Genomic DNA, 24,113 nt, shown 5'->3' with positions numbered 1-24,113 from the left:
TGGATTCTATAGGGCCGGTCTGTAAAAGGCCAGGAACGTAAAGAATTTGAACACAGAAAGCTGGGAGAGTAAGACTAGGGGGAGACCTAGACGGAGCCCCTGGCTTTCAGGAGTTCAGAGGAGGGCAAACAAGTCGCAAATAACTCCAATCGGTGCAACAAGTACCAAAACAGGCCCGGATCAGGCCAGGCGGGAGCGGGTCGAAGGCGCAAATCGCTGACCGACTGAAATGGCCTGACTCTTCACCTCGCGCGAGACCCCACAGGGTACCCATGAGGGCCACCCTCTAGTTGCAAATTGTCACGACCACTCGTCTCGGGGTCCGGCACTGACGCAACCCCCAGGCAGAAGGCCCGACTCCCACCCAGCATTGAGAGCCGCGACCTCCTCACCCCTCGTCCCTGGCCAGCGTCCACTCCCCGCCGCCGTCCTCGAAACCGGCTCCCGGGCGGGCTGTGCGCCGACGGTGTGGGCGCGCTCGTTCCCGGGGGACGCTGGCCCCCTTGACCCCAGCGCGGCCTCCCCGCCTACCCCGCCCCCTTCGGCGCCCCGCCGCAGGTCCGAGCCCCGACAGCCGACCCCCGCCGCCTCACCTCGTGGGGGGAGCCGGCGGCCGCTGAGGGTTTCGTAGGGCTCAGCGCATCCTGGAGGCGCAGGGAGCCGGGAAGTGGGGCCGCGCGGAGCCCGCGACGAGTTATGTAACCGGCAGGGGCCGCAGCCGGGATGCAGGCTGCAGCCCGCGGCACTTCCGCCTCCCGCTCCCGGCCGGCAGCGCAGCCCCGGAAGCCCATTGGCCACCGCCCCCACGTGGCCCCGCCCCGTGAGGCCGCCGCCGCCGCCATCTTGGGAGCGGGCAGGCCCCGTGCGAAGCCAGCCCCAGGATGCCGTCTGCGGGGCACTGGCGAGGGCCGGCTCCTTCCCTGTCCCGCGCTCCGGGGGGTCGCCGAGACATGGCCGGCCAGACCCCTGGGTCCATCGGCCTAACGTGTGCGGACGCCGGTGGCGCGGCTTCCGAGTGACCCCCAGCACAGGCCCTGGCAGGCGCATCCGAAGCTTGCGAGGGCCTGCAGCGCCGCGCCTGGCAAACCGAAAGCAGGTGCACGAGGCTGGCTCCCGGCCGACCACCCTGGGCCAGCGGGCAGCACCACCCCGCGACGACACTGACATCTCAGCCGTCCGATTCTGACGGAAGGCAGTTTAGGGCTGTCCCTGCGTAAAACAGGCAACCTCAGCTGCTCTCCGGTTGCAGGGGTTCTATAATGCAAGATCTAACGCAAAGTTTTTGTTGTTGAGACAGGGTCTCGCTCTGTCTCCCAGGCTGGGGCGCCATCTCAGCTCACTGCAACCTTGAACTCCTGGCCTCCACCTTAGTCTCCTAAGTAGCTGAGACTACAGGTGTGAACCATCATGCCTGGCTAATTAAAAAACAGTTTTGTTTTTTTTTTGTAGGGATGGGAATGTCATTATGTTGCCCAGGCTGGTCTTGAACCCCTTGCCTCAAGTGTTGTGCCCGCCTGGGCCTCCTAAAATACTGGGATTACTGACGTGAGCCACCACGACCAGCCTGGGCTGTATATTTCAACTCCAAGCCTTCCAGAATCCAATTTGAAGAGAACTGGTTATAAGATTGGAGTCTTGGCTGGGCATCGTGGCTCAAGCCTGTAATCCCAGCACTTTGGGAGGCCAAGGCGGGTGGATCATGAGGTCAAGAGATAAAGACCATCCTGGCCAACACGGTGAAACCCCGTCGCTACTAAAAATACAAAAATTAGCTGCGCATGGTGGTGCGTGCCTGTAATCCCAGCTACTCCAGAGGCTGAGGTGGGGGAATCGCTTGAACTCAGGAGATGGAGGTTGCAATGAGCCAAGATCGCGCCACTGCACTCCAGCCTGGGACAGAGCAAGACTCCATCTCAAAACAAAACAAAACAAAACAAAAAAACCAAACACTTGGTGCCGGGCACAGTGGCTCACGCCTGTAATCCCAGCACTTTGGGAGGCTGACGTGGGTGGATCACTTGAGGTCAAGAGTTCGAGACCAGCAGACCAGCCTGGCCAACACGGTGAAACCCTGTCTCTACTAAAAATAATAAAATAAAATAAAATAAAAATTAGCTGAGCATGGTGGTACATGCCTGTAATCCTAGCTATTCGGGAGTCTGAGACATGAGAATGGCTTGAATCCACGAGGCTGAGGTTGCAGTGAGCCGAGATTGCACCACTGCACTCCAGCCTGGGTGACAGAGTGACGCTCTGCCTCAGAAAAGAAAAAAATACTCTTTTAAAACACAAATGAGAAAATAACTATTTCTCCACAGCTTATGTGTGAGGCATTGTGTTAAACATGTTATGTAAGATCTCTTTATCTTCACAACAGTTCATTCAGTTAGGCACCATGTGTTACTACAGGAGATATTCAAGGGTATTTGTACCCTAAAAAAATTCCACCCTTTCTCTGTGTGTTTGTAGCACCGACTCTACCCCTTGTTCCAGTGTGATCCCTAAGTGTTCTAACCCATTAAGGTCATCCCATTCTCCCTTGGCTCAGTGATGAGTTCAGAGGACCCCTGCCTAAGCAAGTCAAGCAGAGGGGCATCTACGGGTCACAGGGATGGCTCAGGAATGGGCTGATCACCACCGACTTTAGGGCCGATTGGTCCTCCATCTCTTTGCTTTCCTGGTTCCTCTCTCTCTCTCCTTTCTCTTTTTGCTATGTTTGAGTGTTTCTTCCACTCGATCTAACAGGCTACTCCATTTGTGCTGACCATTCTCTCCTTCAGTTTATCTATTAAACTTCTGAGTTTCTTTCTTTTTTTTTTTTTTTTAAGCTTTTTGGTTCCAGAAAGTTTTGCTATAATTGAATCTCTTGCAGAAGTTGTTTCACCAGAACCCCCTATTTATGAGAGTCTGTCTGCTCCTTCTCCCTCTGGCTCTAAGGCCTCTTTCAGCATATTATCGCTTTTCTCTTGCCTACTTACTCATGCCTCCTTTCACCCTCTGGCCATGGGTCTAGCAGAGACACCTAAAGGCACTCCCAGTGGTGGGAAGCCAGCAGACTCCTGTAGTACAGCCACATACCAGGCTGCCAGGCCGTGGCACTCACCTGTATCCTCAATTCCTACATCCTCAGCTGCACAACCCTCTTTCAGCCTTGGAGACAGGGAGGCAAGCAGGCTCCTCTGGCCCAGGGAGAGCAGCAACCTACCATCTACATGGTCAGCTTCTACCCTTCCTCTCTGAAGTCCCATGAATCTCCGAGGCCAAGACTGCTCCTGAAATTAAGGCATTTTAATTTTCACCCTAGGCCTCTTCCCCACAATCCCCAGGCTCTCATTTACCCACAGAGGAACTAAATCCAGTATCCAACCCCAGGTGATTCCAACCACCACCTCCCCCAAACCCATACCCTGTTCTGGATCCTGACCACCAATGGCCCTACTCAAGCTCTATTTGGGAAAGGTAGTAAGCAGATGGACTGGGGTTGGAGCAGGAGGAGAGGACCAGGTTTCCCCACTGAAACCTACACATTCAGGTCAAAAACAATATTGCAATTTACAATCTTGTACACAAATCTGCATATGTTCTGATTATTTCCTTAGGGAAAATTCCTAGAATGTTGGTTCAAATTATTATTGGCTGGGTGCAGTGGCTCACACCTGTAATCCCAGCACTTTGGGAGGCTGAGGCAGGCGGATCACCTGAGGTTGGGAGTTCAAGACCAGCCTGACCAACATGGAGAAACCCCGTCTCTACTAAAAATACAAAATTAGCCAGGCGTGGTAGTGTGGGCCTGTAATCCCAGCTACCTGGGAGACTGAGGCAGAAGAATCATTTGAACTCAGAAGACGGAGATTGTGGTGAGCTGAGATCATGCCATTGCACTCCAGCCTGGGAAACAAGAGAAAAATTCTGTCTCAAAAAAATTGTTTTTGCATTGTTATTATTTCATTATTGGAGACAGAGTCTCGCTCTGTTGCCCAGGATGGAGTGCAGTGGATCTTGGCTCAATGCAGCCTATGCCTCCCAGATTCAAGCGATTCTCTTGCCCCAGCCTAACCAGTAGCTGTGACTACAGGTGCATGCCACCATGCCCAGCTAATTTTTTGTATTTTTAGTAGAGACAGGGTTTCATCATGTTGCGCAGGCTGGTCTCGAACGCCTGAGCTCAGGCAATCTGCCCACCTCAGCCTCCCAAAGTGCTAAGATTACAGGCATGAGTAAAATTATTTTTAATTAACCACATTTAACTTTGGAAACAAACCCTAGACTGCCTGCCAGAATGTTTTACCAATTTATTCTCATACCAAGAGTGTGAAGACTCTACACCCACTATAGCAGGGCAAATGGCCCACAGCCGCACCAACATAGGGGATTAGTCTTTTTTAATTTTTTGGAGACAAGGTCTCACTCTATCACCCAAGTTGGAGTGCAGTGACATGATCACGGCTCACTGCAGCGTTGACCTCCTGGTCTCAAGTGATCCTGCCACCTCAGCCTCCCCAGTAGCTGGGATTACAGGCACACACCACCATACCTGGCTAATTTTTTATTTTTTGTAGAGACAGAGTCTCACTATGTTGCCCACGCTGGTCTCAAACTCCTGGTGCAAGTGATCTGATCACTTCACCTCCCAAAGTGCTGGGATTACTGGTGTGAGCCACCATGCTCAACCAAGCATTCTTTTTTTTTTTTTTTTTTTTTTGAGACAGGGTCTTGCTCTGCCCCCCAGGCTGGAGTGCAGTGACACGATCTTGGCTCACTGCCACTTCTGCCTCCTGGGCTCAAGTGATTCTCGTGCCTAAGCCTCCCGAGTAGCTGGGATTACAGGCGCCTGCCACCAGGCCCGGTTAATTTTTTGTATTTTTAGTAGAGACAGGGTTTCACCATGTTACCCGGGCTGGTCTCGAACGCCTGAGCTCAGGCAGTCTGCCCACCTCAGCCTCCCAAAGTGCTAAGATTACAGGCACAAGTAAAATTATTTTTAATTAACCAAATTTAACTTTGGAAACAAACTCTAGACTGCCTGCCAGAACGTTTTACCAATTTATTCTCATGCCAAGAGTGTGAAGACTCTACACCCACTACAGCAGGGCAAATGGCCCACAGCCGCACCAACATAGGGGATTAGTCTTTTTTAATTTTTTGGAGACAAGGTCGCACTCTGTCATCCAAGTTGAAGTGCAGTGGCGTGATCACGGCTCACTGCAGCGTCAACCTCCCGGTCTCAAGTGATCCTGCCACCTCAGCCTCCCCAGTAGCTGGGACTACAGGTATGCACCACCACACCCGGCTAATTTTTTATTTTTTTCTAGAGACAGAGTCTCACTATGTTGCCCAGGCTGGTCTCGAACTCCTGGTGCAAGTGATCTGATCACCTCACCTCCCAAAGTGCTGGGATTCTGGGATTACTGGTATAAGCCACCATGCTCAGCCAAGTATTCTTTTTTTTTTTGAGACAGGGTCTTGCTCTGTCCCCCAGGTTGGAGTGAAGTGGCGTGGTCTCAGCTCATTGCAATTTTTGCCTCCTAGGCTCAAGTGATTCGGCTGCCTTAGCCGCCTGAGTAGCTGGGACTACGGGTGCCTGCCACCAAGCCTCACTAGTTTTTGTATTTTTTGTAGAGACAAGGTTTTGCCATGCTGCCCAGGCTGGTCTCCAACTCCTGAGCTCAGATGATCTACTCACCTTGGCCTCCCAAAGTGCTAGGATTACAGGCATGAGCCACCACACCTGGCCAGGTATTATTCTTTACCTTTCTGCAATCTAAGTGAAAAAGAGCTCATTGTTTTAATGCACATTTCTCAGTAAGTTCGATCGCCTTTTCTATTTTTGAGTCATTTATATGTCATCTTTTATAATGAGTGTTACAGATGTATCTAAACATATTTTGGTTTTGGTTTAACTTGGGGGGTTTTCTGACACTAAACATTTTTATAAGTAATGCATGCCTGTGGTAAATTATTTTAAAGCAGAACAAAAGGATACATTGGTGAAAAATAAGTTTCCCTCCCTCCAACTCAGTATCCAAGTTCTCCAGCTAATTCATCTCACCATTTTCCTGGTATCCATTCAGAGAGATTATTTACACTGACAAGTACTGTATTTTCATAAAAAAAAGGCAAGTGCAAGTGAAATGGAGGCTGAGCTTAGATACTGGATTCTTTTCATTTCTTCGTTCCCCATTCTGGGTACAAACGGTGACCAAGGAAATATATGATTACACAACATCCTGCCTTTGAGGAATTATGTGATTACAAGACGATCTGATAAGCACTGCAAGAGAGGTGTTTTGTACAAACAACAATGGAGCTTCTAGAATGGAACAGAGTTAATGCATTATTTACTAAGTGTCTGCTATACGCTAAACACTGAGTTATAATCCCTCCTGTATGTTCTAATTTACTTCTACCTTACAATGCTTGTACTGTATATTCTGATTTACAATGGCGCTAAAGTTCAGTATTGTTGTCCTCATTTTACAGATGATGAAACACCCACCCAAGGCCTCTGTACCATACAGAATGATGCTTCTCTCCAGTGGCCGCCCTGAGCACATGCCATGAAGAATGAAAGCCAGGAAACAAAGGAGCAAACTGGTTCATCATTAAAACCCGTATGCTTTCCCTTGGATCACAACTTTTCTTCTTCTTTTTTTTTTTTTTTGATATGGAGTCTCGCTCCGTTGCCCAGGCTGGAGTGCAGTGGCGCAATCCTGGTTCACTGCAAGCTCCGCCTCCTGGGTTCACGCCATTCTCCTGCCTCAGCCTCCCGAGTAGCTGGGACTGCAGGCGCTCACCACCACGCCCAGCTAATTGTTTGTATTTTTAGTAGAGACAGGGTTTCACCATGTTAGCCAGGATGGTCTCGATCTCCTGACCTCTTGATCCGCCCGCCTCGGCCTCCCAAAGTGCTGGGATTACAGGCATGAGCCACCGCACCCGGCAGGATCACAACTTTCCTGATTCACCCAGGAAGAAATCCACGAGTTTCCAAAAGCAGCCTTTTCAGGCAGACCCTGAAAACATTTTTCCCAGGGTCCTAGAAACAAATCATGAACAAACCACTTTATGGCAAGCCCTGTCGCTTGCTGACCAGCCTCTGCTCTGCCTGAGAGGCCTCGAGACCACCCTGGGAGCACTCCCAGAAAAGCGCAAAGTTCCATGAGACTGACATGAGGGACAGTGAATTATCCCAACTCATGGTTCTGAAGGGTTTATTAATGTATGCATGGATCAAAACCCTGGATGCCAAATATTTTGCTTCCAAATAAATTCTTCTTTGTTTCCTTTTTTTTTTTGAGATGATGTACTAGTCCATTTTCACACTGCTGACAAAGACATACCTGACACTGGGCAATTTACCAAAAAAAAGGTTTAATGGACTTAACAGTTCCACGTGGCTGAGGAGGCCTCACAATTATGGTGGAAGGTAAAAGGCACGTCTCACATGGTGGCAGACAAAAGAGAGCTTGTGCAGGGAAACTCCCCTTTTTAAAAACCAATGGATCTCGTGAGACTTATTCACTATCACAAGAACAGCACGGGTAAGACCTGCCCCATGGTTCAATTACCTCCCACCAGGTCCCTCCCATAACACATGGGAATTCAAGGTGAGATCTGGGTGTGGACACAGCCAAACCATATCAGATGGAGTCTCACTCTGTCACCCAGGCTGGAGTGCAGTGGCATGATCTTGGCTCACTGCAACCTCCACCTCCTGGGTTCAAGCAATTCTTCTGCCTTAGCCTCCCGAGTAGCTGGGACTACAGTCAGGCACCACCACGCCTGGTTAAATTTTTGTGTTTTTTAGTAGAGATGGGGTTTCAACATGTTGGGCAGGCTGGTCTTGAACTCCTGACCTCAAGTGATCTGCCTGCCTCACCTCCTAAAAGTGCTGGGATTACAGGCATGAGCCACTGCGCCCAGCCCTTTGGTTCCTTCTTTATGAGTAGATAATGAAAAATAAATTTTGAACAAAAGAAATTCTCCTTTGGTACAAAATGATGCAAGTGTATAAGACGGATCACTAAAGATGATACTGCTTCCTTTGATTAGAACCAAACCAGAAGTGGTACAGGATGACCACCACATGGCTACACAGACCAATCTCGGGGGGGTCAGGGCAGCACACTGGGAGAGTCTCGTTCTCCACTAACATTGTCAATGTGCCCTGAGACTGGGCTTACCAGTCGGACTCACAAGAGACTGATGCTTAAACCAAATCTTGTTTACTTGTTTATAGTTGAGAGAGGCTAGCATACTTGTACTGTATCCTTGTGTACCTAATGCAAGAATATACTTATTTACCCTCCTAGCAAGAAAGTGAAAGCATTTGTTTCACTAGATGCCTTCTATTGTTCAGTACTAAAAATTAAGAAAATATTTAAACTTGACAAGTCAAAAATAGATTTCACTTAAGTAGGCTTCCTCTGACTATGAGGGCATCATTCATAGCAGGACACAGAGGGCTTTGACTCACTCTCTGGAGCTCTACTCCCAACTCAGGCTGGCTCCGCACTTCCTTCTTCCAGGTACAGCCGTTCTGTATGCTGCAGGGGAGAAAGACACAAGGCCATCACTTCACTCCTGGCCATCCCATCTCTACAACTCATAGGCTAGTGAGTGTCAGACAAACCCTGGATCTCAGAATTTCAATCTGATGGGCCCTTTTGGGGAAATAATAACTATCTAAACAGGTAGTTCTCTAAACTACAAAGCAACCCATCTTTTTTTTTTTTTTTTTTTTTGACAAAGTCTTGCTCTGTCATCCAAGCTGGAGTGCAGTGGCACAATGCCAGCTCACTGCAGCCTTGAACTCCTGGACTCAAGTGATTCTCTTGCTTCAGCCTCTAGAGTAGCTGGAATTATAGGTGTGAGTGACCACACCCAGCCTCCAACCCATTATTTCTTCTCTGTCCTCACTGTATCTAACCTGCATTCTCTGTACCTCTTACTACCCTCCAGGAGTCTTTGGTTGCAGCTTCTAGTAACAATAATTATTCAGGATCAGTAGGTGAGGAACATTTCTCTGGAAGCACCTCTGGCCTCAGTGACTGAAAAACAATTCTGCTGGAGTTAATACAGAGCAAAGCTAGTTTTTGGTAACAGAATTAACATGTCAAAGGTACATTTAGAGCCTGAGCCTTTTTCTCATTTTAAGACTCCTATTAGTTTCAAGTCAAGGCTAAATGAAACTAAAAAGATTCCCATCCAGCTAGAAGTTGCACTAATTTCAAAACTGTGTGAGCCTCTTGTTCTTGCAGGCATGAGTTGCAGCCATTGTTTCCTTGATAAGACTGGAGACTAGGTAGCAACAGTTTTCTAACTGCTCAATCAAGCATTCTGAACACCAATAAGAAAACCTCTTGCTGAATTTGGGATAAAGATAATCTTGCTTACCTAGACTCCCTTGGTGTAGGTGAGAAGGCTCTGTGTCAATTTCGGATCAGTATCAACTTCTCATGAAGGATACAGTAAAGGCCATAAGAACCAGAGCCATATTTATGTTTAGGTAATAGACCTTAAAAGGCAGTACCACCTGGGAATGGAAAACACACCAAACATAGTGAGCAATTCATTCTGGAAATCATGTTAAACATCGCCAGGGAAGATACCCCATTTACCTTGAAGTGATTACGCATTGCATGCCTGCATCAAAACATTTCATGTACCACATAAATATATACACCTACCATGTACCCATAAAAATTAAAAATATAACTACCACTAACATTTTAATAGTCTTCAAAAGCGACTTTGTTATTATTTTTGTTTCATAACCAATTTTACTCCCCCAAACGAGTACCTTTCCATTTCAATATATAGCTGCATCATCATAAAAAAATCACTAGGGAAAAAGTAACCAGGGGCAGGGGCTCACGCCTGTGATCCCAGCACTTTCAGAGGCCAAGGTGGGCAGATCATGAGGTCAGGAGTTCGAGACCAGCCTGGCCAATATGGGGAAACGCTGTCCTCTACTAAAAATACAAAAATTAGCCAGGCATGGTGGCGCACACCTGTAGTACCAGCTACTCGGGAGGTTGAGCCAGAAGAATCGCTTGAACCCAGGAGATGGAGGTTGCAGTGAGTAGACCAGGTGTGGTGGCTCATACCTATAATCCCAGCACTTTGGGAGGCTGATGTGGGCAAATCACTTGAGGCCAGGAGTTTCAGACCAGCCTGGCCAACATGGGGAAACCACATCTCTACGAAAAATACAAAAATTAAATGGGTGTGGTGGCATGCGCCTGTCATCCCAGCTACTCTGGTAGATGAGGCATGAGAATCACTTGAACCCGGGAGGCGAAAGTTGCAGTGAGCAGAGACTGCACCACTGCACTCCAGTCTGGGCAACAGTGAGACTCTGTCTCAACAAATAAATAAATAAATAAATAGTAAATAGTGGTGATCTCTGGGTGACAGGAATGTGGTGCCATTTTTCCCCCTGTATTTTCTAACTTTCTAAAATGCACATATACTGCTTTTGTAATTATGTTATTTTTAATATTTTTAAAAAGATAATTTTCAGAGAAAGCAGATGCTGGGCTATAGAAAGAATTTCAACACAAACAGGTTGTAGTTGTTATTACTGGTACCATGTTAAAGACAGAAATGGAAAAACTTGCAAAAGATTGTGGTGGAAGGATTTTTAAATTTTGATAATTAAAATATGTTACTTGAACATATAGTAGATATACAGTCAAGCATTTGTGATTTACAAAACTGAGTTAGGGGTATAATGCAGTCTAATTTTTCAATCTTGGTCTATCTTGGACTTTGTATGTCATCTCTTTATTTTCAGGAAGATAAAGCTTTCAAGCTTCCTCCTCCTTGGTCTACTTGTTTATAGTTTTGATAGCTCTTAGGAAAGATAGTCTAGGGAAGATTGTTTCCTCTCCCATTTCAGGTATATCCCTCTCTCTGGTAATCCACTGAGTTAATATCACAGGCTTCATTTCAAAGCCTTGGAAACTGTGTTTATTTCTTTGTAATTATGGCAACAGGATTTAAAGAAGAGAGCCATGGGAGTCTCCTGTTCTTGGTGAAAGAGCCACAAATCCAGATCAGGAGAATCTCAGACTACAATGAGACATCACTGATGTAAGAATAGCATTAAAGGCCGGGCGTGGTGGCTCAAGCCTGTAATCCCAGCACTTTGGGAGGCCAAGATGGGCAGATCACGAGGTCAGGAGATCGAGACTATCCTGGCTAACACGGTGAAACCTCGTCTCTACTAAAAAATACAAAAAAAATAGCCGGGCAAGGTGGCGGGCACCTGTAGTTCCAGCTACTCGGGAGGCTGAGGCAGGAGAATGGCGTAAACCCGGGAGGCGGAGCTTGCAGTGAGCCGCGATCCGGGCACTGCATTCCGGCCTGGGCGACAGAGCGAGACTCCGTCTCAAAAAAAAAAAAAAAAAAGCATTAAATAGGCCGGGCGCGGTGGCTCATGCTTGTAATCCCAGCACTTTGGGGGGCCAATGCGGGTGGATCACAAGGTCACGAGATCGAGGCCATCTTGGCCAATATGATGCAGCCCCATCTCTACTAAAAATACAAAAAAAAAAAAAAAAAAAAAATTAGCCAGGTGTGGTGGCAGGTGCCTGTGCCAGTTACTCGGGAGGCTGAGGCAGGAGAATCACTTGAACCCAGGAGGCAGAGGTTGCAGTGAGCTGACATTGTGCCACCACACTCCCGACTGGCTACAGAGTGAGACTCTGTCTCAAAAAAAAAAAAAAAAAAAAGATAAGCACAAACCGAGAATGGAAAGATGACTACGTTAACACCACAGTGACTCAATAATGAACATTTATTTGGCTTACACCTTCATATACAGGCTATTAGTTCTTCTTCAACATGTATGCTTTGGACTGGTCTAGCCTGTAGGGAAGTTTGTTCTTACCATTCTTCCACCTGTCCTGGAAGCACCTTTACTGGGACTCCCCAGGTACCTCTTTTGTGATCCATCCCCATAAGGTCTAGCTCTTAGCTGTCAAGAGATGTCATTTGTGGCAGATACTGCTGTTTCTTATCTAACTTACTTTCCACATCTCTTTTCATTTGTAACAAAGCCCTGATTTTGTGCAGGTAGAGTATCATGGGAGGCTGGGTCCTTCCCCTAGTGACAAGGGCTGAAGCATGATGGGCCCCAAATAATTATGATATTTATTCTTGGTAATAACTAGTTTAGAATGGGTACATGACACAATACATGTCTGCATATTTTACCTGGATTCTACTGTCAACTTTACCAACATGCTAAGGGTGGCAGAGGAGAAGCACTGGGACCTTGATGTTGTCACTGGACCACCAAATTAACCAACCTGCAACTGCTCTTTGAAAATCATTTCGGTGGGTTTGCTGTTACTTGTAGCTGAAACTATCCTATCAGATATTCCACAAAATCACATTACCTAACTTGTCAAATCTCCTAATATTGTTTTAATAACCATGCAGCCATTCATTAAGCTTTTAGATACAGGGATGTGCCTGGCACTAGAATAAGGAAATATGTTGAGACTTTTCAGGCTTTTCTATCAAGGAAGGTACCTATCATTTTCGTCTTTTTTTCCCCCCCCAAACACCTTTATAAACGGACAATTTCTTTCACTTACATTATCTTATAATCTGAAACTACCCTCTGAGTTAGCCCAGAGAGGCATCCTGAGCTGTTTGCAGCTGAGGAAAGCAAAGTTGTAAACTGGCCAAGATTACCAACCAATCAGTGTCAGAGCTTGGGACGGAGTTCAATTTTCCAATTCCAAATCTCTACACTAGGGCACTCCCTCTTCCGCCAACAAACAATAGGAAATAACTGGCTCTAGGGTAGGCTGAATGTGAGGTATCTGGGGGCGAACAATGTCCCGCGACGCAAACCTAGGGCTCTATACCCGCGTGGGGTCCTCTGTGACTATGGAGCTGACGCGGCTCGGTTAGGCTGCAGCTACGGGTAAAATACATAATGCCTCTAGAACACTTGGAGTCGGAGCCTAGCAACCTGGCCTACACCGATGTCAACGTTGTGAACGTAGAAAAAGACATTCCTTCATGTTCTACGGCCCCACCATCCGCCCAAGACACAAAGGACAGCTCAAGCCCAGGCTAGGCCCGAACCCCCGGCCTCTCAATCACCCCGCTCTGGCCAGACCAAAATTTCAGGCCTACAGGGCACTGTTGGCCAAACCCACATTTTGTTACCGATTTTCTTTCGAGTTCCGGTGTCTCCCAGTCTTCTTTCTGCCCTTCTTCTCGGAAACATTACGTCCCTCTGGGTTCACCCTAAGACTCTACTTTAGCGGGTAAACAGGCCCGGAGCTCACAGGGGAGACCCCGCCAGCGGAAGCGGAAATGCTTGCTTAGAGAAAAGGAGGAAAACTACTTCTCGCAGCTGCCCAGTAGCTACAGGTCCTCGGTTAAGGTGTTCGATTGGTCAACACAAAAGAAGGACTTCCCCTTCGGGAGAACTCCGACCAATCAAAGGGCAGAATGGCGGATAGGGCTGGGGGCGGGTCGCTTCCGGCGGCTTTTCCCGCAGCTCTTGCGTAGAGGAGCATGAGAGCGTGGGAGTTTTGCAGCGGCCGTGGCGTTCTTCGTCGCGTCCCGGTTGGGCGTCGCTTTCTGCAGCTCCTGTCCGGGAGCGCAAAGCCTGTCATTAGCAGCCGAGCGGTAAGTGGGCCCCTTTCGAGGCCGGGCCAGGAGGAGGTGCAGTCAGCGTAGGTTTTTAAGGGGGGTTCGGAGGTAATCGAGGGAGGCTGGGGTACTGGAGGAGCCTAGCCGCAGAATAGGTCCGTTTAAAGACTATTCTCTCCCCCCGCAGCTTCGTCTCGAAGTCCCTGTGGCGTCTTGAAGAAGGCATTCCCCATCCGCCAAATGGCGTCCATGCCCCCGACTCCCGAGGCTCAGGTGAGTGGAGGTACCTTTTTCGTCCAAGTTTGTTGCTGCTTTCGGTCTCTTCCTGACCCCCTCCTTTGGAGGAGGGTTGGGCATTCATGTTGTGGTAGGAGTGCACCTGAGCCCCAAATAGCCCTTTGACCAAGCGTTCTTCTTTCCAAGACCAGGCATATAGAAGTGGTTTACCAACTTCCTTCTTTCAGAACTGCCAACTGGGAGCGGGGCCCTTGGAGGAATCTCTGAGAGAGTTTCTCAGTGTCTTATCTGTTTTGTTTAGAGATAAGGTCTGGCCTTGTCGCTGGAGTGTTGCTTTTCTGGCTGGAGTGCAGTGCTGACATCATAGCTCCATCTGGAACTCAGGGAATCCTCGCGCCTCAGCTTCTCGAGTAGCTGAGAGGCGCGCATACCACAGTGTCTGGCCACTTTTAAAAATTCTTTATGGGGATGGAGTCTTGCGGCTTTGCCCAGGAACTCCTGGCTTTCCAGCTGTCCTCCCATCTCGACCTCCCAAAGTGCTAGGATTAAAAGTGACTTTCTGGAATGGTTCCCAAAAGTACAGATTTGGTACTTATCCAATTTGAATGGATTTTTAAATTAAGCACATTTCTAGACTCTGCACTTGTAGAGTAATAGTAAATCCCAGGTGATTCATTATCACACCATTAGGGAAGGTGGGGTAGGCCTGGATGAAGCGCTGGAGTGAGCTTAGCAATGAGTGTCATGGGGACGAAAGAGAGGAAATAGCAAAGGGAAGGATGTTGGGAGAATCCTGTAACCTTTATCTCTTTATGATTCTTCCTGGGCTACCCAACCTTCTTTTCTTTTCTTTTTTCTTTTTTTTATTTTTTGAGATGGAGTCTCGCTGTGATGCCTAGGCTGGAGTGCAATGGTGCGATCTCAGCTCCTTGCAATCTCTGCTTCCCGGATTCAAGCGATTCTCTTGTCCCAGCCTCCCAAGTAGCTGGGACTACAGGCACATGCCACCACACCCAGCTATTTTCATTTTAATTTGTTTTTATTTTATTTATTTATTTATTTATTTATTTATTTATTTATTTTTTTGAGATGGAATTTTGCTCTGTTGCCCAGGCTGGAGTGCAGTGGCACAATCTCGGCTAACTGCAACCTCTTCCTCCTGGGTTCAAATGATTCTCCTGCGTCAGCCTCCCAAGTAGCTGGGATTACAGGCATGCGCCACCACATCTGGCTAATTTTTTGTATTTAGTGGAGACAGAGTTTCACCATGTTGGTCAGGCTGGTCTTGAACTCCTGACCTCAGGTAATCCACTCGCCTCCACCTCCCAAAGTGCTGGGGTTACAGGCATGAGCCACTGTGCCCGGCCTTAATTTTTGTAATTTTACTAGAGACAGGGTTTCACCATATTGGCCAGGCTGGTCTCGAACTCCTGACCTCAAGTCATCCGCCCCCCTCAGACTCCCAAAGTGTTGGGATTACAGGCATGAGCTACCGCACCCGGCCCCAACCTTCTCCTTTTCTTAGAGCATCCTTACTTAATGGTTTTTCCCCCAAGAGCTGTTCCCTTATCTTTTCTCTTCCAAGATAGACTATAATTGTCACAGTCCACCATCCTTATACCACTGCCTAAAAATATCCATGATTACTCTCTTCTTTCCAACCCTCACCCCACCCCTTAGAACCCATTTACCCCACTCCTGCACTCAAGAACCTTTTACACCAAGCCCTTTTATCCCATGCATCTGATGTTTCTAGCTCTTCTCATCCTTCCTAGGTTAAGTAAGGGACTGACCCTCCACCCTCTTGTACTGACACAGGCTCTTATGTTTCAGGGACCAATACTCTTTGAGGATCTGGCAGTGTATTTTTCTCAAGAGGAGTGTGTGACTCTGCACCCTGCCCAGATGTCCCTCAGTAGAGATGCTACAAAGGAGTGTTTGGAGGATGCGGCCTTGATGGGTAAGGCAATTGTTTTTCTTGCATCTGGAACTTTTGTCAGTTCTAGGATGAGAACTTAATGCTTTTTCCACATGTTGGTATGGTGGAGTGGGACCTGTGCCTGAGTAATTTATGTGGAGATGATAATTGTATGAGAGAAAAAGTTTTAAAATATGAGATGATTTCTTTCTTTTTTTTTTTTTTTTTTTTTTGAGACGGAGTCTGGCTCTGTCTCGCAGACTGGAGTGCAGTGGTGCGATCTCTGCTCACTGCAAGCTCCGCCTCCTAGGTTCACGCCATTCTTCTGCCTCACCCTCCCGAGTAGCTGGGACTATAGGCGCCCAACACCACGCCTGGCTAATTTTTTGTATTTTTAGTAGTGACGGGGTTTCACCGTGTTAGCCAGGATGGTCTCAATCTCCTGACCTCATGATCTGCCCGCCTCAGCCTCCCAAAGTGCTGGGATTACAGGCATAAGCCACCGCGCCCGGCCGAAATGATTTTTTAAAGACAAAACTTCAGTCTAGTACAGTGCCTGTGGTTTACTACAAGAGATGGCAGTATTTGGTAATCTTTCACAAACATTTATTGCAGTTAGTTTACAATTTTACTTGGGAAATCCCGTTAGTATCGATCACTATCATTTGCTAAAGACTGGAAATTGATTTACTCTTAAGGGGTGCTATGCCTTTCTCACCTATGGGGAACCATACACAGATGGACTCCTGTGCCTCAGTGGATTTTATTTCTGACTAGGATTGAGTATCTAAACTATTCTATTTATTTGTTCTAAGTAATTATTCTAAATAATTTGGAATAGTTTAGATACTCAATCCTAGTCAGAAAAGAACAACTAGAATAACTAGTTATTCTAAATAACTCATATTTTCTATCTTCCACTTTTCTCTTCATCATGTTCATGTTGTCTTCTATCTGCTTAAACTTATGGAGTATATTTATAATGGTTATTTAAACTTTTTTTTCCTGCTAGTTTTATCATTGATGTGGTTTCTGGGTCTGTTTCTATTAATTGATTTGTCTTCTAGTTATGGGTTATATTTTCTATATTTTCTTTACTTTCATGTAAATTTTGGTTGGATGTTGGATTAAGAATTTTATGTTTTTGGAGCCAGGATTTCGTTGCATTTTTTAAAATATTTTGGATTTTGTTGTGGGAGGCGGTTAAGTTACTTGGGGTCAGTTTGATTGTTTCAAGGTGTGCTTTTTTTTTTTTGCTTTGTTAGGATGGGTTCAGATCAAGCTTTCTGCTAGGGCTTATTTGAGTTACTGCTAAGGCAGTATTTTTCCATGGACATTGCTGCTCAATGTCTTATGTCTTTCCACTTTGGCTGGAGGCAACATGGACTGGTTATTGCTCTGTTACTCCTTTTAGGCGGTTCTTTCCACAGCATTGGGTAGTTTCTTCATGCACTTGTAGATTACTCAGCCAAAGTTGTGGGTTTTTTTGTATTTGGTTTTGTTTTTTGATACAGTATCTTGATCTGACTCTCAGGCTGGAGTGCAGTGGCACAATCACGGCTCACTGCAGCGCTGACCTCCCAGGCTCAAGCAGTCCTCCCACCTCAGCCTCCCAAGTAGCTGGGACTACAGGCATGCACTACCATGCCTAGCTAATTTTTTTGTTTTTTTTGTAGAGACAGGGCTTTGCCATATTGCCCAGGCTGGTCTCGAACTCCACGGCTCAAGTGATCCTCCCACCTCAGCCTCCCAGTGTGCTGGGATTACAGGTGTGAGCCACTGTACCTAGCCTCAGGAAAGTCTTAAGAGGACCCCATGTAGATGACCTGAGCGCTCTTTCTGAGCAGCTGCCTCTTTGCTGTTTTGCTTTCAAATTCTAGCTGCCTTGGCATCCCTGATCTCTGAACTCAGTCTCCTCAAATCAGCAAAACCACTTGGTACTGTTTGGATTCCCATGCACTATACTGCAGCCCTTTCTAGTCAGTGAGTTGGGAAAATCATAGAACTTTGTTTCTCTGGAAAGAAAGGTTCCTTTTGTATCGATATATCTGCGTTATAACTGAAGAATACTTGGAAAATATTACAAAGGAATGTTAGTTTTGTCAGCCATCCTTGTAAGTAGATTGGCTGTTATTTTCATGCAGTACACATAGCCTTCTACCTTGATCTTTCCTCAGTGAGGGATAAAGAGATTCTGGAGAGTTCTTCTGTTGATAATGAAACTGTTTCTGATAACCTGTGTGCTTCTCTGTTATAGGAGAAAAATGCTCACTTAATTGCTTTCTTTTCTTTTTAAAAATTATTTTCTTTCTCCCTCATTCTTGCTGTCATCTTATCTTTTTTTTTTTTTTTTTTTTTAAGAAACAAGTCACCTAGGCTATCACCTAGGTTGGAGTGCAATGGCACAACTCAAAACTCCTGAGCTCAAGTGATCCTCCTGCCTCAGCCTCCTGAGTATCTAGGACTACAGGCATGTGCCACCAAGCCTGGCTAATTTTTAAAAATTATTTTTTGTAGAGATGGAGTCTCACTATGTTGCCCAGACTGGTCTCAAACTTCTAGCCTCAAGTGATCCTCCCACCTCAGCTTCCCAAAGTGCTGAGATTACAGGCGTGAGACACTTGCCCAACCCCTCTCTTTCGTGATAAATATGAATCCTAATCTTTTTTCCAATTGTTAATTGTTCTGCTGTCGCTTGAGATAGCTTCAAAAATGAAAGGCTCTTGAGGTGTAAATAGACAAGCTGGAAAAGTTCACCTCTAGACAGCCACTACCGAGATTGTCCTTAGTACCTATCCCACTGGACTCTGACTTAGTTATAGCTATTCTCCCTCCTTACCTTTGGATATTCACCCAAAACTGGATCTTCTGGGAGACCAGGAGAGTCTGCTTCGTCCTGATTTTGTGTGTTTCATGTCTGGGTTATAGGATAACCCTTCTAAAGTTTCCTGGTCTTCTTTGTAACTACCTTTTAGCTTACTTTTTTCCCAGTATCCCTTGAAGGTATTGTCTATGTTTTGCTTTCTTTTGTTTTTATCAACAGGAGAGGAAGGCAAGCCAGAGATTAATCAGCAGTTAAGCCTAGAGTCTATGGAACTTGACGAGCTTGCCCTAGAAAAGTACCCCATTGCTGCACCCCTTGTCCCTTACCCAGAAAAATTCTCTGAGGATGGAGTTGGAAACCCTGAAGGGAAAATATTAAGTGGAACTCCCACTTGCAAGAGAAGGGTCATCAGCCTTTTAGTTACCATTGAAAACCACACCCCGTTAGTAGAACTCTCTGAATATTTAGGAACCAACACACTTTCTGAAATTCTTGATTCTTCCTGGGAAGGAGCCAAAAATGTGTATAAATGTCCTGAGTGTGACCAAAACTTCAGCGATCATTCATACCTGGTTTTGCATCAGAAAGTTCATTCAGGAGAGAAAAAACATAAATGTGGTGACTGTGGGAAGATCTTCAATCATAGAGCCAACCTGAGGACACACAGGAGAATCCATACTGGTGAGAAACCTTATAAGTGTGCCAAGTGCAGTGCCAGCTTTCGCCAGCACTCGCATCTGTCCCGACACGTGAATAGCCATGTAAAGGAGAAGCCCTATACATGTAGCATATGTGGTAGAGGTTTTATGTGGCTCCCAGGATTGGCACAGCATCAGAAAAGCCACAGTGCTGAAAAAGCTTACGAATCTACTAACCGTGATAAACATTTTAATGAGAAACCAAATCTTGCTTTGCCTGAGGAAACATTCATATCAGGCCCCCAGTACCAGCACACTAAGTGCTTGAAGAGCTTCAGGCAGTCCTCATATCCTGCCCTTTCTGAGAAGAGCCACGACGAGGACTTTGAACGCTGCAGCGATGATGGGGACAATTTCTTCTCATTCTCAAAATTCAAGCCCTTGCAATGTCCTGACTGTGACATGACCTTTCCTTGTTTCTCTGAGCTTATTTCCCATCAGAACATTCATACAGAGGAAAGGCCCTATACATGCAAAACATGCGAGAAAAGTTTTGCTTTGGACTCAGAACTTGCATGCCACCAGAAGAGCCACATGGTAGAGGAAACTTTTAAATGTACTGTGTGTGGGAAAAGTTTCAGGTCAAATTTGCATCTCATTACTCATAAGCGAACTCACATAAAAAACACCACATAAATTTAACAACTTGTTATTAGTGATTGGGCTTTTCAGTATCTGTATGGTGGGAAGCAGTTACTGTATATGTCCCAGGCAATGTGCTAAGCACTTTACACACATTCCCATGTAATACTTAATTCTCACCACAACCTTGATTTAGGCAGTATCATTTCCATTTTATAACTAGGGACGCAAAATCCATGCCACAAAGCTAGTGAATGAACCTAGGATTTGAACTCGGTTACTGTTCAACTGTGAGCCAGAAAAAGATACAAAACTTTTGTTTAAATTCAATTTTCATTAAAATGAAGGCTCTTGCTAGAGTTCTTTTAATTTTGTTTACATAGTTTCTAACTTTTAGAAGGAGGAGAATTTATTTATATTTTGCCAGTTCTGCAGCTATATCTAGGAAAGTAAATGCTTTTATATGTTTTATACTTTTTTCTGCTATAACTATTTGAATGTAATATTTGTATAAGATTGCTGTTTTACATGTGCATTCCCATAGGCATTTAGAAGTTTTTTTCTGCCCTGTAAAAGTTCTCAAATGGGTGGACTAGTTTATATCTTGATGGCCATTAGTATCCACAGAGTTCTCTGTCATGGTTCTGATGCCAGGGGCAGGTACTGGCATTTAGGACCCAATTGTTTGCAAGAATTTTAGAAGTCTAACTGCAGCCCTTTTCTGGAGGCTGGACTTGACTTGGGGAGGGGAAAAAGTACTTGCTCTTTTCTAAGATTTGCCTCCAAATCGCTACTGAAGCACATTACCTGTCTTACTATGAATAATTGTAATTGTTTCTCAGTGAGCATGCTAGCTACTTTCGATATATTATCTAATTTAATTTTCAGAATAAATCTGTGACAGAGGGAAAAAAAAAAAAAAAAAACCTTTGTTTCATAAACGAGGAAACTGAAGTCCTCAGAGGGTAAAGTCAGTACTTTGCCCAGCACACAAATCACATTGTGGTGAAACTGACATTAAGCTTGGGTCTCTGTGACTCCAAAGGTCTGCAAGACTACAGCATTTGTTGGCATTTGCACCACGTAGTAACACTGCAAGCAGCCAGGGAAAGGGGAGCTGAGATAGGTAGGTGAGAATGGTCATCATGAAGGCGATTCAGTGTGCTTGCATCCTGGAACCCCTTCATTCCCTTTGTGCTGTACCCAAAGCCTGACTTACATATACAGTTGTAAAGCAGCAGAAGACTCTCCAGGACTTCAGGTTTGAATTCTTGTCTCTCTAATCAGATAAGAGATTTCACACTTTGCAGAGTACAGTACTGAAGGTCTTAGTTGGGTTTTGGTTTTTTAAAAAACACCCATAACATTTCCTCTCCATCTCCAAAGAAAATGCATATAGAAAATTGTTAGATTTTAACCAAAATACTTAATAATATGTAGATCTTTACATACTGCTATTATAGATAAATACTGGAGCAAAATATTGTTAAATAGTATGGTTATTAATGTTAAAGAACCACAGAATTTTGTAAATATAGATTCATATACAATTTCTCATTAAAGTTGATTGTATGCCTGTCAGCAAAACAGTATTTACATGGGTTTTGATTAGGATGGAAGAATGCTCTCATTCTACTTAAATAGACAGTATAAAAGTATAATATTTGCTAAAATTGAATTGTTGCTGGGAATCGTCATGAGAAAAGATAAAAGACTCTTGAGGACTAATTGTATGGAAGGTAGCAGAAGGTGGTCCTACAGAACAGCAGATTGAGGACTGAATGTACAAAAAGATGCTGGCTACTCAGCTAAGCTCTTATTACTGAGTAGAGGCAGGAAGATACTGTTCAGGTGAGAGGAAAACTGAAACTAACAAAAACCCAGAGAGAGTTTCTCTCTTTTTGTCATTTTTGTCTTGTTTCTGGTTTGCAGATCCACAGTTGAGACTATGTGCTGCTCTGTATGTCAAGGTCAGACTTGGCTCTTTGTTTCTGATGTCTCCACTCTTAGGAGACAGGACACCAGCCTCCAGGTTTCTCTGAGGTGCTTTGAAATGTGTAGAAAGATAGTCTCCAGTTAGATTACGTATTAGCCAACTCTGAGATTATCATGATCTTTGTTAAATAACAACAAGAACACCACCTCCTTGCTCTCCTGCTTTTGCCCTCAGTGGGAGAAACTGGCAGGTGCCTCAGCACTTATCAGGGACCCTAATATTTCAGTCAAAGATCTAATGAGTCACAGGATGGGGGATGAAATTGGGAAAGGTCTGGATTAGCAGAGTTGCTGCAGAAAGAAGTAGAGGGGAATATCTTAGAAGGCACTTGGACAGAATGGGAGTGATACAAAAGATGGATGCTGTCATTTTTGTTTTGGCTCCTAGAAAACATAGCAGAAAGCGAGAGTTTGTGCCATACATCCTGTTTTGCACCTTAATAGGGAAGTTTGCCTTTTCACATGAGTCTTCCTTCACAATTAACCTCTAATTTTTACAGTTTTATTCTCCAGATTTTGGAAGATTATGACAAACTTCCCTAAAAGATTAGAAAAAATAGCCCTTTTCAGAAACATTAACATACATGTGGGTATAACTAAAATGGCTTTTTGGTATAATACTGTTAATGATTGGTATGCAGAAAAAAATGAAAATCCCCTAAGTGTCAGTTACTGGGAAATAGGCATATTTTCAGTTGTTTGCTTATTGTGCACTTGTACTTAAATACATTTGCTGGATGTAATTCAAGCTGCTTTGCCCCCAGGGAATTGAAGGAAAAGATGTATCTGCTGGTGAGCTTCAGGCTTTTTGTGATGATGGCTTTTCACCCTTCTGTTTACAGTGTCAATTGATGGAGATAAATTCCATAAAATTGTCCTTAACTCAGAGATACTAGCCTATACCATGTTAGGTGCTATTCACAAATACTGGATAAAAGTTAATATGGGAATGAAAAACTAAATGCAAGAGTTTATTGCTATGAATGATTGGTTAACTGCATTTTGCAGCATGGAAATCACACTATGAGAGTGAAAACTTTATGCTGAATAAATTGACTCAGACAAATTTCTTCGTTTTTGTTGATGCAGTGATGAAAATGTGTTTCCAACAGTTCCTTAACATGATTGCTGGAATAAACAGTCTGTTAAACAATCATCATTGATGGAAACAGCATTTTTCCAATGGAATTCAGCTGTCAGCAGTTTACATTTTGTAATTTAAGAAATTGTGGAATGTAGTTGTTTTGGATGAGGTGGACTCAAAATAGTTTTATTTAGAGCTTTGTTGCTACAGGTGGTAGTCTATTGACACCTCCTCATTTAACATAGAAAATGACTAACCCAATAATTCAGGGAGTTAAAACTCTAATGACATTTCACAGTAAATGCCATTTTGAGTCTTTGCCTCCTGAGTTTCCATATAATTAAGTGGCAATGTTCTAGTGACTGCAGCATAAGATGTTATACAATCTGAAACTGCAGAGTCTGATCAAAGTAATCTGCAATTTACTGCCTATGTGTACAAAGGGAGACATAGCAGGTTATAGTTTATATGAATAGTCTATTTTGAATGTTCATTAAACTTGTTATCCCTGTGGGATTTTAGTAGGAAAGTGTTTTTGCTTTGACCATCTGTTTAACAAAATGATGTTCATTACATTAGAAGTGTATATATTCATGTGGTTTAGTTTTGTAATTTAGGAGAGCTATTGATCTGATTCAAAGATGACCATTACCCATCTTTCCAAGGCCCATCTAAGTAGTACAGGTGTTTTGTCTTTTAAAATTGACATTCCTCGTTGCATTAAGTCTGTAGGGGAGAATACAATATAAATATTCTTCTGTGTAAACATAAGAATGTGCTGTAATCCCCAGTTCCTTTGGATACCTCAGAATTATATTTATTGTATACACTTATACTGTTTGTTTAATGTTTTGGTTTTACTGTTTTTGACATATTCTCATCAGTCTTCGCTCTAGTTTGCAAGCTCTGAAGTTATTGATTACGTCTAATGTGCAATTTGGCTTCTAATAAATGATATTTTATGATGATGGCAATGAAGTGAACTTTTTTAAAAAAATACTTAAGTGGTTTTAGGTGGCAATGAGGTAAATTTTGAAGACTGTTAGGATTGTGGTTTAGAAAGTGAATGACTTTGTGCTGCTTAATAAGGGAAGTAAAATCGCTTGCTCCCTGGAACTCAGCAGAAAATTCCGGCGTCATTCTGGGAAGCTA

The 24,113-nt window shown here is 44.7% G+C and overlaps 3 protein-coding genes and 1 long non-coding RNA gene across 22 annotated transcripts in view; 2 read left to right on the top strand and 2 right to left on the bottom strand.

Moving 5' to 3' along the window:
- Positions 1-13,337, bottom strand: part of NAA60 (N-alpha-acetyltransferase 60, NatF catalytic subunit) — a 42,070-nt gene extending 28,733 nt beyond the window's left edge. For 7 of the 18 annotated variants that reach the window (XR_013410856.1, XR_001441602.3, XR_013410857.1 and 4 more), the window contains exon 1: positions 594-732. The gene's annotated coding sequence lies outside the window, so the exon portion shown is untranslated. 18 annotated transcript variants of the gene reach the window in all.
- LOC144337866 (uncharacterized) lies at positions 5,186-6,495 on the top strand. Its single transcript, XR_013411498.1, has 3 exons — positions 5,186-5,270; positions 5,620-5,736; positions 6,481-6,495. It is a non-coding gene; the product is annotated as an uncharacterized LOC144337866 (long non-coding RNA).
- A 177-nt stretch (positions 13,338-13,514) lies between the features above and the next one.
- On the top strand, positions 13,515-23,935 carry ZNF597 (zinc finger protein 597). Of its 2 annotated transcripts, none has more exons than XM_001094766.5 (4): positions 13,515-13,659; positions 13,811-13,896; positions 15,694-15,820; positions 18,822-23,935. In XM_001094766.5, the coding sequence occupies exons 2-4, from the start codon at positions 13,864-13,866 to the stop codon at positions 19,934-19,936; spliced, it is 1,275 nt and encodes a 424-aa protein (XP_001094766.2). In that variant the 5' UTR covers positions 13,515-13,659; positions 13,811-13,863; the 3' UTR covers positions 19,937-23,935. The 2 variants fall into 2 exon arrangements, with proteins under 2 accessions (XP_001094766.2, XP_077841656.1); XM_077985530.1 differs by having other exon boundaries at positions 18,140-21,272.
- Positions 15,986-24,113, bottom strand: part of ZNF75A (zinc finger protein 75a) — a 118,866-nt gene continuing 110,738 nt past the window's right edge. Inside the window, exon 8 of the mRNA XM_077985481.1 lies at positions 15,986-16,039. The gene's annotated coding sequence lies outside the window, so the exon portion shown is untranslated. The remainder of the gene's footprint in view (positions 16,040-24,113) is intronic.

This window comes from Macaca mulatta, chromosome 20 (assembly GCF_049350105.2).
Source record: "Macaca mulatta isolate MMU2019108-1 chromosome 20, T2T-MMU8v2.0, whole genome shotgun sequence".
Lineage (NCBI taxonomy): Eukaryota > Metazoa > Chordata > Mammalia > Primates > Cercopithecidae > Macaca > Macaca mulatta.
The sequence above is the reverse complement of the archived record's forward strand: the minus strand, read 5'-3'. Positions and strand labels throughout refer to the sequence as shown.